The sequence below is a fragment of the Falco punctatus genome (genome assembly GCF_963210335.1).
Source record: "Falco punctatus genome assembly, chromosome: 2".
Lineage (NCBI taxonomy): Eukaryota > Metazoa > Chordata > Aves > Falconiformes > Falconidae > Falco > Falco punctatus.
This window is the reverse complement of record NC_137581.1, coordinates 11848898-11863229: the sequence shown is the minus strand read 5'-3', so window position 1 is coordinate 11863229 and position 14332 is coordinate 11848898. Positions and strand designations below refer to the sequence as shown.

The following is a 14332-nucleotide window of genomic DNA, read 5'->3' as shown; positions in this document are numbered from 1 at the left end:
TCATGATTAAATATCAATGATTTAAGTTAATTTGGACTTAAATGTGTTGTCAGCCCACTTTCAGCACTACGACTTTGTGCTACAGGGATGTTTTTGTGAGACATTTGTATTGTAGTAAGGGCATTCTTATTTTCTAGGCTTAAAGAACATCATTCCTGTCATCTTAAGTGATCATTTCATGTTTTTATCAATGACAGGAAACTTTTACTTTCCTTACTAGCCATAGGATTTTTACCAGCCTCCAGGTAGACTATAAGCCATTAACCACTGTTCTTTTTGTCCAGTAAGTTTTATACTCATCTGCTTTCCCTCCATCCAGATGCAAGAGTATTGTGGCAGTGTCAAAGACTTCTGAAGTTGCGGTAAATGGTATTTACTGCTTTCCCCTCATTCATAAACCCAGTCATTGACCAGAGAAGAAAATCTGGATGGTCAAGCATGACTTATCCTGCCTACATCCATTTTCTGTTCCCAGACACCCTTTTCTCCTTCACATGCCCGGAAAGTGCTCCAAGATGACTTGCTCCATGATTCTTCCAGGGACCAAATTGAAGCTAGCTTGCCTGGATTACCCTGGGTTATTCTTTCGCCCTTTCTTGACATTTCCTTTCCCCCAGTCACCAGGGAGCTCCCCCAGTTTCCATGACCTTTCAAAGACAACATAGAGCGGTGTTAGAAGGACACTGGCTCGTTCTCTTCAACACTCTTGAATGCAGCCTGTCATGTTCTGTATACCTTTATGGTTTGAGTTTTCTCAAGTATTTGCTGATTCAGTCCTCCTCCACTGATGGCAATTATTGATCTCTCACTGATGGCAGGGGCTGGGACGCTGACTGAGGCAAAGGCAGCACTGAGTACCTCAGCTTCACCTGTGTGTGCTGCCACCAAGCCCTACACCCCATTCAGCAGCAGGCTCACGCTGTCCTTCAGCCTTTTATTACCAATGTCCTTTAATTACCAATTACCAAGAACTTCTAAAAGTTCTTCTTACTGCCTTTGGCATCCCTTGGCTTCATCTGAATTTCAGCTTTCCTGAGACCATCCAGATACGTCCATGTGATATCTCTAAATTTCTCTTCTGTAGCATATCCCTGCTTCCATATCCTCTGTGCTGATTCTTTTTAGGTTAGAGCTTTGTCATGACTTCCCTCCTGAGGCAAGCTGGTCTGATACATTTTCTTGTTTTGAAATTTTGCGAATTAATGTGTTCTTGCTAATGGAAGTTGTAGCACATACAACCCCACCCAAACACAGGTTAGAGCCTCTTAGCTCAGAAGTTTTATTAAAGGTATCCAGAACAGAATCTCTTTGTTCTGTAATTTATTTAAAACATGGGGGGAGGAGGGTGAGCTAACTGTCTGTTGTTTAATAAATATTTAGTCCTTAGATGATAATTAGAGAGGATAATTTATCTGAGATAATTGTTACGATTTATGGCATCCTGATGGATTCTACTTTGACAAAAGGTTTCCAGTAACATAGATATTTATTGTCATTTTAATCAGCTGTTCCTTTAATCATCTTTAATAAAGAAATGCAAAATTTAATTATGAAATAGGACTCTTAAAGGTGTCTTTGGCAATGTTTCTCCTTTATAGGTTTAGTATTTATGTTTAGTATTTATGGAGCTACATACTCATACATGTTTAGTGTTTATGGAGCTAAGTACAGTAGCTTCAGATTGAAGCTAAGTATGTTCAATGTAATCTTAATGACATTTTTGTTCACTGTAAATATATGATATATACATAAAAGGTATATAATGAGTTATTTTTATTTTCGAGGGTGAGGGCAAGACAAACTTTTTATATAAAATTATTTTAACTTGTTATTGCTTGAGTCTTGTTTTTGTTATGAGACAACAAAGTAGCCATGGCTCACTTGCCTACCTTCCTGTGACATAGTTTGATATACATAGTGCATCCAAGAGAACGATTGGGGAGTATAGAGTGATTACACTAAGTGGAGCGACAGATGACTTTCCAGCAGCATCAGAAGCAGCATGGCTGGCTCCTCAAGGTTTAGCTGCTGCTCTCAACATTTTACTTCACCTCTGCTCCCGGTAGCAAAACCAGTCTTGTCCTTGGGTGAGCAAATAGCAGTTTTTGCTTGTGCTTTTGGGAGGCCTTCAGCTGTGTCAGAGTTGCAATTTATTTTAAGAGACTGAGACAAAGAGTACAGAAGTTTAATTGCAGACTCCTTTCTGGTGGGTCCATAGATTCACATGTCTGAAGGAGAGCCAGTGGTGGTGTCAACAGTGTCAGTACTGTAATGGTTTAGGATCATCCATTTGGAGCTCAATATTAATGAGTTTTGCTGTGTGCTTTACATTCATTTGTTGAATCTAGCTCCATATAGCAGTTATTTACATTACTTCGTGGAAGTATGTTTAAAAAAATTTCTATGAAAAAGTATTGGTAGGAAAGCTCAAATAAGTCTACTGCAGAGACAAATGGATAAATACAATGTTTCAAATGTAACAGTCCAACCTGATGTCATTTGTGAGCCCACGGTTTGTAGTTAATTAAACGGTGACCCGCATTTGCACATAATCCAGCATGTGCTGTGCCACGTACCTGTGCTTGCTGGTGTTATGAAGATCACCTGGTGTTGCAGCTCCAGGCAACCTGCAGCGTGATGAGTTTCCGTAGCGTCTCGCTGCCTGGTTTGCTGTGTGCGTTTACTAAGCATCCAAGAAGCATGCTTAGTAAAAAGGCATTAATTCTGAAGATCTGATGGGGGGCAGAAAGAACAGGAAGAGGAGGCCAAGCAGTTTAGTAACTACCACTTTGACGTTTGACTAGGAGTGAGCAAGTCATGCTTAGTAGTCCTGAGGAGGTGAGCGGGGGGAAGAATCGCCTTATAGCCCCGTCACTGCTACTCCGTCCTTGTCCCTGTAAATTTGTAACTGCTCATGCAGCCGCCTCCTGCACGGGATTGTTGTGACACTGAATTCTGCTTAAAATGGGTGCGGGTCCTGGAAACTGAAGCCTGAACAAATTACACTACCTGAATTTTGAGATTGTGTAAAACACAGACAGCTACTGGGGAGAGATGTATTAGTGGAGCAGGGGGGGAGCACTGTTGTGGAAGGGGGCTCTCATACCAGTGGCATTAACCAATCCTTAGCCTTGACTGTTGGTATTTTAGGTAATCTGTTAAGAAAACTGGACTCGGTGCCCCCATTAAATTGCTGTTTTGTCTGATGTCATTCTTTATGCATCTTTCTGCATAAGGAATAAAAAGACTAAATGCAAACCCTTTTGTAAATAGCTTTGAAATCTCTGATGCAAAGTGCTTGCTGTAAAAACAGAATTTACTTACGCATTTTTGAGAAACCGGTAACAGAGGGCTCTGGGAAGGGATGGATCTGCCCATTCCCTAACTGGTTATTAGGGCTCTGCTGCGTGTCGGGGCAGAGTCCTGGATTACCTCTCACTGTGAAGGGTGAGGATATTTAAACCATCTTCTCCTGTATGAGTCTGGTCTTTCTAGTTTTTTTTTCCACTAACAGGACAAAGCACTCATAAACGGTGAGTTGTAGCGTGAGGGCAAATGATGTGAAGTAGTTTCTGTCTTTGCATTCAGTATGTTGCAGGAAGATGATGATAAAAAGAGATTTTCATTCCAAAGGGAATAAAACCAAGCCATATGATGTATATGGCTGTCCTGCATGCAAGCTGTATCCCTTTTTCTCTCCAGTGTGAAAGCAGAATTTGTCACTTCGTAGTATAACTGCAGTTTATCTTCTGCTTTGTTCCTTTTTCTGTTCAGTTTTAGTTTTGAGATTGAGCTGGTATTTAAAAGCATGCTTTTTAAGAAACAGGGTTAAGAAAACTATTTTTGGTCAAGACTGACTCTAAATAATTTTTAACTAAATTATCCTCTGTATGTATCTTACAGTCTTTTGATGTCTTAATAGCTAAAACAAACACCAACTCAAACCCTATGTTAATTAGCCTTTTCTAGCCAGAAAAAATAATTTTCTAATTCACAATTACATAGTATCAGGGTCTTTATCCAAAATCCTTTTTTTTTAAACTGCATCCATCAATATGTAGATTCCTTTCTACCTGTGTGCAAAGCTCTGTAAATTATTCACAAATGCTCTTAAGTGATTATTTGCATTAGTTTATTTTCAGATTAGTATCTACTACAGATATCTACAGGTCTCATAGTCCTTTGTACTTATGTATCAATACACAGTTTAGTTTTCACTGTGGACCTCTCAGAGAAGGCATTATTTTTTGTTACTTATTTAAACGAACAGCTTTTTATTGAAATACTAAATTTTTTAAGATTTTGTTATTCGTTTTTAAAATGTGGGTTTTTTTTAAATTGTGGTGTAACATGTTACCTTTATGAAAGAGATAAATGATTTATTGTGGTTCTTTTAAGTAAGTCTGCAATGTCCAGCTGATGTCTGAAGTATAGCCCGCACTGTTTTGTCTGCCTGCAAGTCAAGGTGGAAGATATGACTCTTGTGCAGAGCATGGAAATACAGTTACACAGAAAACACAACACGGATCCCCTGCTCAAATGGCCACTTGAGAAGACATAGCTATATTGACTTTCTAGTTGCCCAGCCTGCACGCATAAACTCCTTGCACCCAAAGCTGCTAAGCCGTCTGGAGTAGTCTGTAGCAGAGAAATGGTTTTCTATTCTCTTAGCAGGTAAAGGAAAAAAAAATAGCGGGCAATGTGGAGGAGAGTGTTGTGGAAAAGGAGAGGTGAGTTGGAGGAAAACGGGGAGGTGCTGCAGCAGGGGAGGGGATCCAGGAGACAATGCAGTAGGGAGAACGGAAGAGGATGCCGGTTTGACTGGCTGCTGCAGTAGGGAAGGATGGACAGAGAGCATAGCCTGGGATACGAGAAGAGGAAGGAGGATTCGGGCTGGCATTTTGAAGTGCCGTTTTGCCTACAGACAGGATTCTTTGGCAAATGTCTTGTTGGAGGCGTTTTTTCTTCCTGGAAGGGACTCTCTTCTTGTTGTAGGCATCTGCCTCTTTAAAATACAATTTTGGTTTATGCTTTTGGAAAGTTGTATGTGTGTCGGACACCCATCTTTAATATATCAATGCTCCAGTCATCTGATTTGGTCCTGGAAGAGTGGACAAATCTGACTCTGGACAAATCTTGACTGGACAAAAAGACACGCTGACTTCCTGCAGAACAGGGACCTCTTCAACACTGTCACTGCCTTTGAAGAAAACTGCTTGAGACAGTTATGTTGCTCTTCAACTATTTGAAATTGCCACTTCCTAGTAATAGCCAATATTTCTCATACTTAAGAAACCCTTGGTCTTTTTGACCATGCATATTTATAAAATCTGCTGTTAGGACAATTTGCTTGGGCCATACTACTGATCTGGTAACATACCTATTACTTCCTTTCTTCTGAGGTACATGTTTAAATACTGCTGACCTGTTGGGGTTTTTTTTGTCAGAATTATGTTTGAATACTTAGTACCAGATTTTAGATTTTACCTATCTGGAAAGTAATTTTTTACACTATTAATATTGTGTAGCTTATTTCTTCAGTTGAGATTCGCAGAGCTTATGAACCAGAAGGTTTCATGACTGTTGATAAAGGTTCAGAATTCCTTCTTGACACTGTATTTTTAAAACCCATGCAGGACAGGGAAAATCAGGCTCCTTACCTGCAGCAATGCCCCTTGTTTACTTCTAGGGACTGGGTAACTCTTTCTTAACTCTTGAGGACATGTTTTGGTAGGTAATAAACATGAGTTGTATTTCTCTTGTTTATTAGAGGATAAATAAGACTCTAACTAAAACCTTGAAACACGTTTCCAACCTTCCTCCCACAGCAATATCCAGATTCATATAAATTTATATGAGCCAGGCAAACATTTGATGAGATCCAAACCAATACTCAGCATTTTGCTTTTCTGTAACCTGAAGCAATTATGAACTGCAGGGGGGGTCCAATTAAAAAAATATGAAAAATATTCTCATTATTTGTATTAAAGCAGGATGTTTCAAACAAAACTATGAAGTATAAATTAATGAGTACCTTCTAAATTCACGACATATGTAGAATTGAAAGAGTCTATTACAGAAGTTGAAAAAACTATATTTAATGCATACACCCACTACATCTATTAAACTGGCAAGATAATAAATGTGCAGCCCTCCCTTTTACTTCAGAAGAACATGTTCAACATATTCATTAGCTGAGAGTCTTACCAGTCATTGCCAAAATACTTCAGCTGCACTTTTCAATTACTTATGGACTGTGCATTGCTGTACAAATATCAAGCATGCTAGCCAGTCGTTCTGGTCTGAGCACTCATCCCATATTGTTTGGGCATTCACGGTGCCTGCTTTCATGGCTTGGATGGCGTTCTTCCTGATTGCTTCCTTCCTTGTCTTGATGAGAACCGATAGAAAATGGCAAGCAGGCAGATGCTGCGGATGTTTACGCTAATGTCTGACAGCTAGAGGGTGATATATTCATGGAAGGGAAAAAAGACATTTCCTTGGGTTAGGGCTCTAAAAGGTAGGGGATCTCTTCTCCAGCCTGGAGAAGAGACGGCTGAGAGGGGATCTCATCAATGTCTACAAGTATCTTAAGGGTGAGAGTCAAGAGGACGAGGCCAGGCTCTTTTCAGTGGCGCCCAGCGACAGGTAATGGGCACGCACAACAGGTTCTACCTGACTAGCTTCTTTTCCTTGAGGGTGACAGAGCCCTGCACAGGCTGCCCAGAGATGCTGTGGGGTCTCCTGCTCTGGAGACATTCGGAACTTGCCTGGGCGTGATCCTGTGCAGCCTGCTCTGGGTGACCCTGCTTTAGCAGGGGTTGGACAAGATGACTTCCAGAGGTCCCTTCCAACCCTGACCACTCTGTGATTCTATGACGTACCGTGAATCATATGGAGACATGGGCTCAGTTAACCTTTGAAAGCTGGTTTCTAATAAAGGACTCAAAACATACATGTCAGCTGGTGTATCTGAGTTAATAGCAGGGTCCCTTGCCTAGGCTTTCCGGCTGAAGGGGTTAAAACCAGAAGTGGTTGTTGCCCAGCATGGTGGATTCTGTTTCTATGAATGGTACAGTTCCAGGTGGTGAGACCAGCCATACCATGCTAAAAGGCTTAGTGGGTCTTGTGTTCAGACTCATCTCTTGGAAGAGCTAAATTCTCATTTAGTTAAGTGGGCAACTCTTATAGTAGCATTTAGAAACTGAATGCAATTGTATAGACCAAGATTTCTCAAGAGGCAAGTTTGTAGGTAAAAGTGATTTAAATGATTATGAGACTGCCAAGTGACCAACAAGTTTGGTTCATTTTGAATAATTTTATGTCACTTTTAGATTATTAGTAATATATAATAATTAATAGGGATGCGTTTTTGTCCACTGTCTCCTAGGCAGCATGCAACAGCCCCTTGCCCTGCTCTTCCTCAACTTTATTCTTTCATCTTAAAAACCCGACAACTACTAAAAAACTGAAACGGCTCCATACAGTTTCATATTTCTCATTTCTCTACAATTTGTGCACCAGAATTTTTTACCTGCTAAGTACAAGAACACCTTAGCTTGAAGCTCTGCCAGCTTGTGTAAAAATTCAGAATCAAAACTGAGTATCTCACATGAGTACGAAGGTGTATCTTACAAATACATGCATTGATCTGTATAGAGGATGCCACTTATAGCTGGAAAACTAGTGAATGATAGAACTTTTTAAAAAGCCTGAGCCACTAGATTATGCGTGTGTTACAGTTTTGTTTTTCATGAGGATATTAAATCTGAAGCCACTGTTACTTTTGTGTTTTAGGTGCTGTAGCGATTTTGATCCCACGCCTAGACCTGGTGATTTCTTTTGTCGGAGCTGTCAGCAGCAGCACTCTGGCACTGATTCTGCCGCCTCTGGTTGAAATTCTCACTTTCTACAAGGAAAACTTAAGTTTATGGATGATATTTAAAGACATTTTTATAGCTGTCATTGGAGTTGTTGGATTTTTAACAGGGACGTATGTGACGGTTGAAGAAATAATTTATCCTGCATCCACAGTTCTAGTTAATTCAACAGAGAGCATCTCTGTGGGTTTAAATGCTACAGACTTGGTGACTGGTTTAAAGTAATAACTGGGTGCTGTGAGCTATTTTGTTCCTTGATAGGAATTCTTAGATGGATGGCAGACCTATGTGTGGGACATATTCCAGTGTATTTTACATAAATTTTTGAAAGATAACATGCAGCCCTTCCTCATTCTGTTGTTTGTTCTTTCCTTCATTCCTTCCCATTGCTACCTGAATTAATAACCCCATGTGCTCTCAACCTCTGCCTTATCTAGTGAAAAACTGAGTTGATGTCAGGATTTAAAATATGTACATGAATATAGGAAGGAAATATGATTGTAAGTTATTTACAAGAAAAAAAGAAGAATTCTTACAAAGATAAAAAAGTCAAGATGCTTTCCTCTTCAGAAGAGGTGGAAGCCAGTCCATTCATCATAACCAGGCAGCAAGTCTGTGAAGTCACTGCTGTTTTCCCTCCAACTCCGTTGTAGGGGTTGGAGTGGGAGCTCGGCGATGCATAGGCCTTCTCTTGGCTGTCTCTGACAGGGGGAATTGCACCCCAGTGAACAGAGATGCTTTCATTTTAAAAAAGGGCAGCTGTGTTTTTAATTTCTGTTGTGGGAACCTAGACGTTTGCCATGGAGAAGTGTTTGGGTAGTTGCAGTTGCCTGGCTCTGGTTCCTGGGAGTCAGTGTGTCTGGGATCGGAGTGCTCTGCGCAGAACCTGTGACCCTCTGTTGTGATTTAACCCCAGCTGGCCATTGAATACCACGCCGCTGCTCAGTCACTCCCCGCTCACCCAGAGGGATGGGGAGGGGAATCGGAAAGGAATGTAAAATTCAGGGGTTGAGATAGGAACAATTTAGCAATTGAAATAAAATGGAACCAAAAGAACAATAATAATATTAACAATGACAGTTATAATGAAAAGGAGGGAGGCTGGCAGGGGAATGAAATCCAGAGGGAAGGGAGGAAAGAAAACAAGTGACGCACAATACAGCTGCTCACCACCCGCTGACCCATGCCCAGCCAACAGCCACCCACCCCACCCACCCCATTTATATACTGAGCATGATGCCCCATGGTATCTTTTCCTAGTTCAGGTCACCCTTTGGCTAGTTCAGGTCACTTGTCCTGGCTGTGTCCCCTCCCAGTTTCCCGTGCTCCCCCCGCCCCCCCTCCAGCCCTCTCGCTGGCAGGGCTGAGAAACTGGAAAGTCCTTGACTGAGTATAAACATCACCCAGCAACAACCAAAACCATCAGTGTGCTACCAACGCTGCTCTCACACCAAATCCAAAACACAGCACTGCACCAGCTACTAACAAGAAAATTAACTCTGTCCCAGCTGAAACCAGGACACACTTACTCAGTCTTTTCACACTGGCTCCAAGGGGCGTTCTTCAAGCAATTGGAAGGACCAAGCCCTCCCTGGTTACTACAGCAGACCACTGCTGGTGGTGGGCTCCATGTCAGTAAGTACAAAAGCATTTTTTCATGCTGACCATCTTAAGATTTAAGCTGACAAATGGGCAAGACTGTAAGGTAAGGTTTAGAGGTAAAGGCTGCATCTTTTATTAGACCAAAAGGTAGCTAGTTAGGAGTGTTCTTGCCATCTTATATGATCTGTTACTATATGTTCCCATACGTGAGCTGTTCAGCATGGCCAGACCCCTGCTACTGGGAAATGGCAACTGTGATGCTCAGTAGAGCCACAAAGGTCTGACTGTCCAGAGCAGCTTAAAGATTCATGATGTTAATTTCTGTAGGAGGAAGGAAAGGATGCAACACTACTTTCTAGAGTGGAGCTTGTCCCATACATTCATACATAGAAGCTGGGGGTTATTTGTGAAAGAAATTGTGATTTCACAGCACTGTGAGCTGGGGAGGAGCACCGAGGATGTCTGTTTTGAAGCCCTTTCCTCCTCAAGCGCACCACCTGCCTGGAGGTTGTCTGAAGAAGTGACTCAGGACTTGCTTTCAGCTACTGGTACTTTGTAGGTACAGTTCATATGAGACGTAGGGTATACATGTGAGAATAGGATATTTTTTTTAGAAAGTAATCATATATCCTGTTTGGATTTTGAATGAAAAGTTACAGGATGTTGTTTATCAGAGCAATATTACATTTGTGATGCAAAACCATTCAACACCACAAATGACAAGCCGTTTATTTTTGTACTTTTTGGTAACCGCTGTCCTGACCCATTTTTTAGACCATTTCTTTATCCTTGATTTCAAGTATACAAATGTATTTATATCAATATAAATGTATTTGTATCAAAATACTGTAAGCTTTTTAACCTGTTGCTAGAAGCCTGTAGACTGCCTATCTGTATTTCTGTTGGAACATATAATAATTATTTTCGCATTCTTCTGTCCTGCCTTAAATAGGATCTAACACGCCTTTGATGGATTTTTGCTTTTTGTCTATTTTAGAAGAAAAAAAGAACAAGTTGATAAGTTGGGTAGAAATTAATTTTGTTCAGCAAGACTGCGTGCTGAGTCCCCAGCCAGAATCCTGATTTTTAGGGTTTGTATTTGACCTTCTGGCTTACGCTTCATAGATTACTTTCACTCCAAATGCTAAATCTATATTTTTGGTTTTGTTTTCTAAAAACGTTCTATATTTTGTACAGTAATAGAACTGTATTTATATATTCATTCTTATTATCAAGAAACTCCTTTTTCTAAGGAATATTTTTAATTACAGTATTCCCCCAGGAGTTAGGGTATGCTAAAACCTCTCTACTATATTCATACATATATTCATATTGCTTGCCTTCAGTAAATTCCTCAGAAATCTAACATTTGGTAATCTACTATTTGGCACTACAGTGCTAGAGTCATATACTGCTAGATATATCTGTACTTATATTTTATCTTCAGAATATTTCGCTAGTCATATACCATGCGATGACTGTATTTGAGCACTTTCATCTCTATATTGATGAGGGCATTCCATTGTAGTATATAGTTCAAACTGCATGTATTTGTTCAAGCAAGAGTTCTGCATAATGCTCTTACTTTGTTTTTAGTATGGACAAAGTTAAATACTTGGCAGGCACTCTAAAGGGCTGAGTCTCTGCAGTTACAATACTACAAAATTAACCTTTCTTCTGAAAGTGCCACAGAGGAGCAAACCTAGGTGGTTAGCAGAGAGGCAAAAGGTAACCAGCTTTTTATCCTAAAGGTTTTTTAGTCTTTAAGCTCTTTTAAAAGATATCGAATCTAAGTGTTTCCATCTGATTCATAATGAATGTTTACCTAAGCCATACACTACACACTGATAGAATATATTTATGTGCAGCATATTTTACTTGACATTAAATACTTCTGCATGGAACATTTTTAATAGGACCGGAGGATTTAAATGCAAGTTATTTTTCCTGTTAGTTTTGCATCTTTCTAACCCATGTATGTTTGGAGAATGAAGAACTGTCAAGTCCATTCATGTCATCTACTCTGCATTGTGTCCTAGAGAGCAGCTCTGGGAAGGTGCTTCTGCCAGGGTGCAGGAGGACTTGACCCGTTCAGAGTTTGGTGGTGATTTTTGGCTGGTGCAAGTGAATACTGGTCTAGTACTATGAATGAAGGTTTGCTGAACTGGGTACCTCGGATCTAAACAGGGAGTTTTGGTACCCAGGTAAAGGCAGCATATCTTTTTGAAAGTCAGGCAGCTCGTTTAGACGCTCAACAGGTTTGAGGAATCTAATCTTAGCCATCAAACTCTGGATAACCTGGCCCGAATACAAACCCTTACACATCTTACTGCCGTGTCTGACCAGGGAGCAGCCTGTCAAGGAGCAGCTTTCCGGACTGATGTATTGCCACTGACTGAGCAGGTATGAAGTAATGTGTTTATGCAATGGGCCAGCGTTGCCATGTCTTACAACACTGTGTCTTTTGAATCTTTAAAATGTTTATTGGTATATTTTGCACAATGCTGATCTTCCTCTATAGGGTAGGATTTTTGTTATGTTAACACCCACGCAGTGAATTTGTGTGGCCTGCTCTTTCAAACAGAAAGAGTCAGGAATCAGAGTATCTTCCTTCGAATAAGATGAAAATATCATGTAGTAAAAAACTACTAAGTCTGAATAGTAACAGTGTTCCTGTGAAACATTGCCAAAGATGTAAAAGATAGGAAATTCTGTCAGAAACCTCTTCTGAATAAGAGTCTTCATTCAGCTTTTGAAGTACCGTAATATAAATCACAATGTAAGTGAAACTGAGAGATTTAATAGGTATGGTTTACATTAATATATATTTAAGATGGAAATGTACTTTAGCATAAGCTAAATTCAACTGAAAAATATGAGTGAGTGGCTTATGTTCCTGACAAGGGACAGAAAGCTATTGTATATATATATAAGTACACACACTTATATTTTACAATATAATATTGATAACTGTTTTAATGTAATTTAATCTTTAGCTGCACTATAAGTAACTGGATCATTTTCTTGTCTGTAACTTTTCATCCTCAAATATTGGGCAAATAAGAGGGTGGGTTTGCCTAATGTTCTGTAACTTAAGTTATCTGTATCAATAAAGACTACAATAATATTACCCTGCTAACTCACTGTTATCCTGCCTGTCACGCCACTACTACATCAGTAGAAGAAATAGCTGTCTTAATGCAGAATTTGTCTTTGAAGTTTTCCAAGGAATGGCAAGCGATTGAATTGAGACTGTCAGACAAGCTCAAGAACTGACTTGTCATTGATAATAAATCTAGTTTCAAAGTCACATAGTCGCTCCCGAAAAATCCCACCTCCACCCCAAGGTTTTTCATGATGACACAGTTAAAGTCAGGCTTACTGCATCTTTTTAGAGGTGCTTTAGTAAATGAGTTAATTTCTAAATGTGCAAAAGGATCCAGGAGTTTCCACTGAAATTCCAGTTCCCATCTGGAGAACTGCAAAGAAAATGGCAGACTTTTAAAAATTGGGTAAGCTTTTACATACTTGGTATGGACTTGGCCTTTAAGTATGGAGTGTTGGATAATTAGATATGGAGGAACTGATATGAAAGTTCTGGAGTTTCTGTCTAAATTTGATTAATAGTTGGAAACAAAAATGGCAGCATAATCTTTCATGTTCTCACCAGTTATTGGATACACATTTGGAGATCTAATTTTACAGAAGTACTTGTATTCCCCATTTTAATACAAGGCCCTTTGAAGGTATGCTCAGTGAGGCATCCAGAAACACTCGACCCATTACAGAGTTGCCTGTATAAATACAATTTAGACAGAAGTAGTATACAAATGTCCTTGAGAGTGACCCACCAAAAACCTGTGTTATAAGTAAGAAACTTAGAATGGTCTGAAAGTCCTCTAACACCAGCAGAGAGACTGTAGCTGTTAGACTGGAAAGATGCATTTCGGTCTCCTGGGAGCCAAGAAGAATTTGAATCCTTATCTCCCTAAAGGAGGAGCAAAATCACAAGTATGGTCAAATTCCCTCATGGATCTGTTTAGGGCTACGTACTTTTACAAGTGGATTTTCAGCAGCACTCCTGCTTCTGAGTCCAAGTCATTTTAACCTGAGTTTTCAGTTCCTAAACGAATGCACAAATGTCATTTTCCTTTTTCAAATTCTCATGTTTATTAGGCTGAAAACGAATACTTATAAATTGTAGTATGGGAAGGAAATTAGTTTTCAAGATATGAAAGGCATCTGTGAGGGGTTTGGGCAAGTGAATGAAGCAGCAATTAGTATTGAGTAAGATAATTTAATCGTTTTTACCCCTCTCCAGTTTCAATCCCTGATCTTGCAATGAACTTGATGTATATACACAAAATAGTGAACTCTTGTCGATCTGGACTTGGGTGTCAATATGAATATTCAGGCATAGGATATGTTGCCCACACACAAGCGTATCTTGTCATTTTAGTCACTGTGGAGTATCTTGTGTAGCATTGACCTGCTGTTGTCCAAGGAAGGCTTGGGCCTCCTGTAGATCCTGCACCATATTGACCTCTTCTGTAATTATGGATATCTTAGGCACTTCAAACAGCAGTAGGCAGCTGTGGTTAGGTACGTGAGTCATGATCTTAGAAAATATCAGTACAAACTTTTAAAATTAACCTAGGGCTCCAGTAAATTGGTTAAACGTAGGTTTTGGTGCCGTTTGAGATGCATGAGAGCCTCTAGACATCCATCTGTGGTTTTGCAGATATATGACAAGAGATCTGGGCCCTTCCTGGCAGCAGCAGGAGACAAGACAAGGTACACCAGGGCATGCCAAGGGCGGTGCGTGCCTGTGCTGGGCCAGACCGAGCCTT

At 40.1% G+C, this 14332-nt stretch overlaps 1 protein-coding gene across 6 annotated transcripts in view; it reads left to right on the top strand.

The window, feature by feature from the left end:
* Positions 1 to 12612, top strand: part of SLC36A4 (solute carrier family 36 member 4) — a 112737-nt gene extending 100125 nt beyond the window's left edge. For 5 of the 6 annotated variants that reach the window (XM_080375611.1, XM_080375612.1, XM_080375613.1 and 2 more), the window contains one exon: positions 7798 to 12612. In XM_080375611.1, coding sequence (XP_080231737.1) covers positions 7798 to 8105 — 308 coding nt within the window. In that variant the 3' untranslated portion in view covers positions 8106 to 12612. The remainder of the gene's footprint in view (positions 1 to 7797) is intronic. The other variant, XR_013926075.1, reaches the window with a different exon arrangement.
* Positions 12613 to 14332: the final 1720 nt, after the last annotated feature.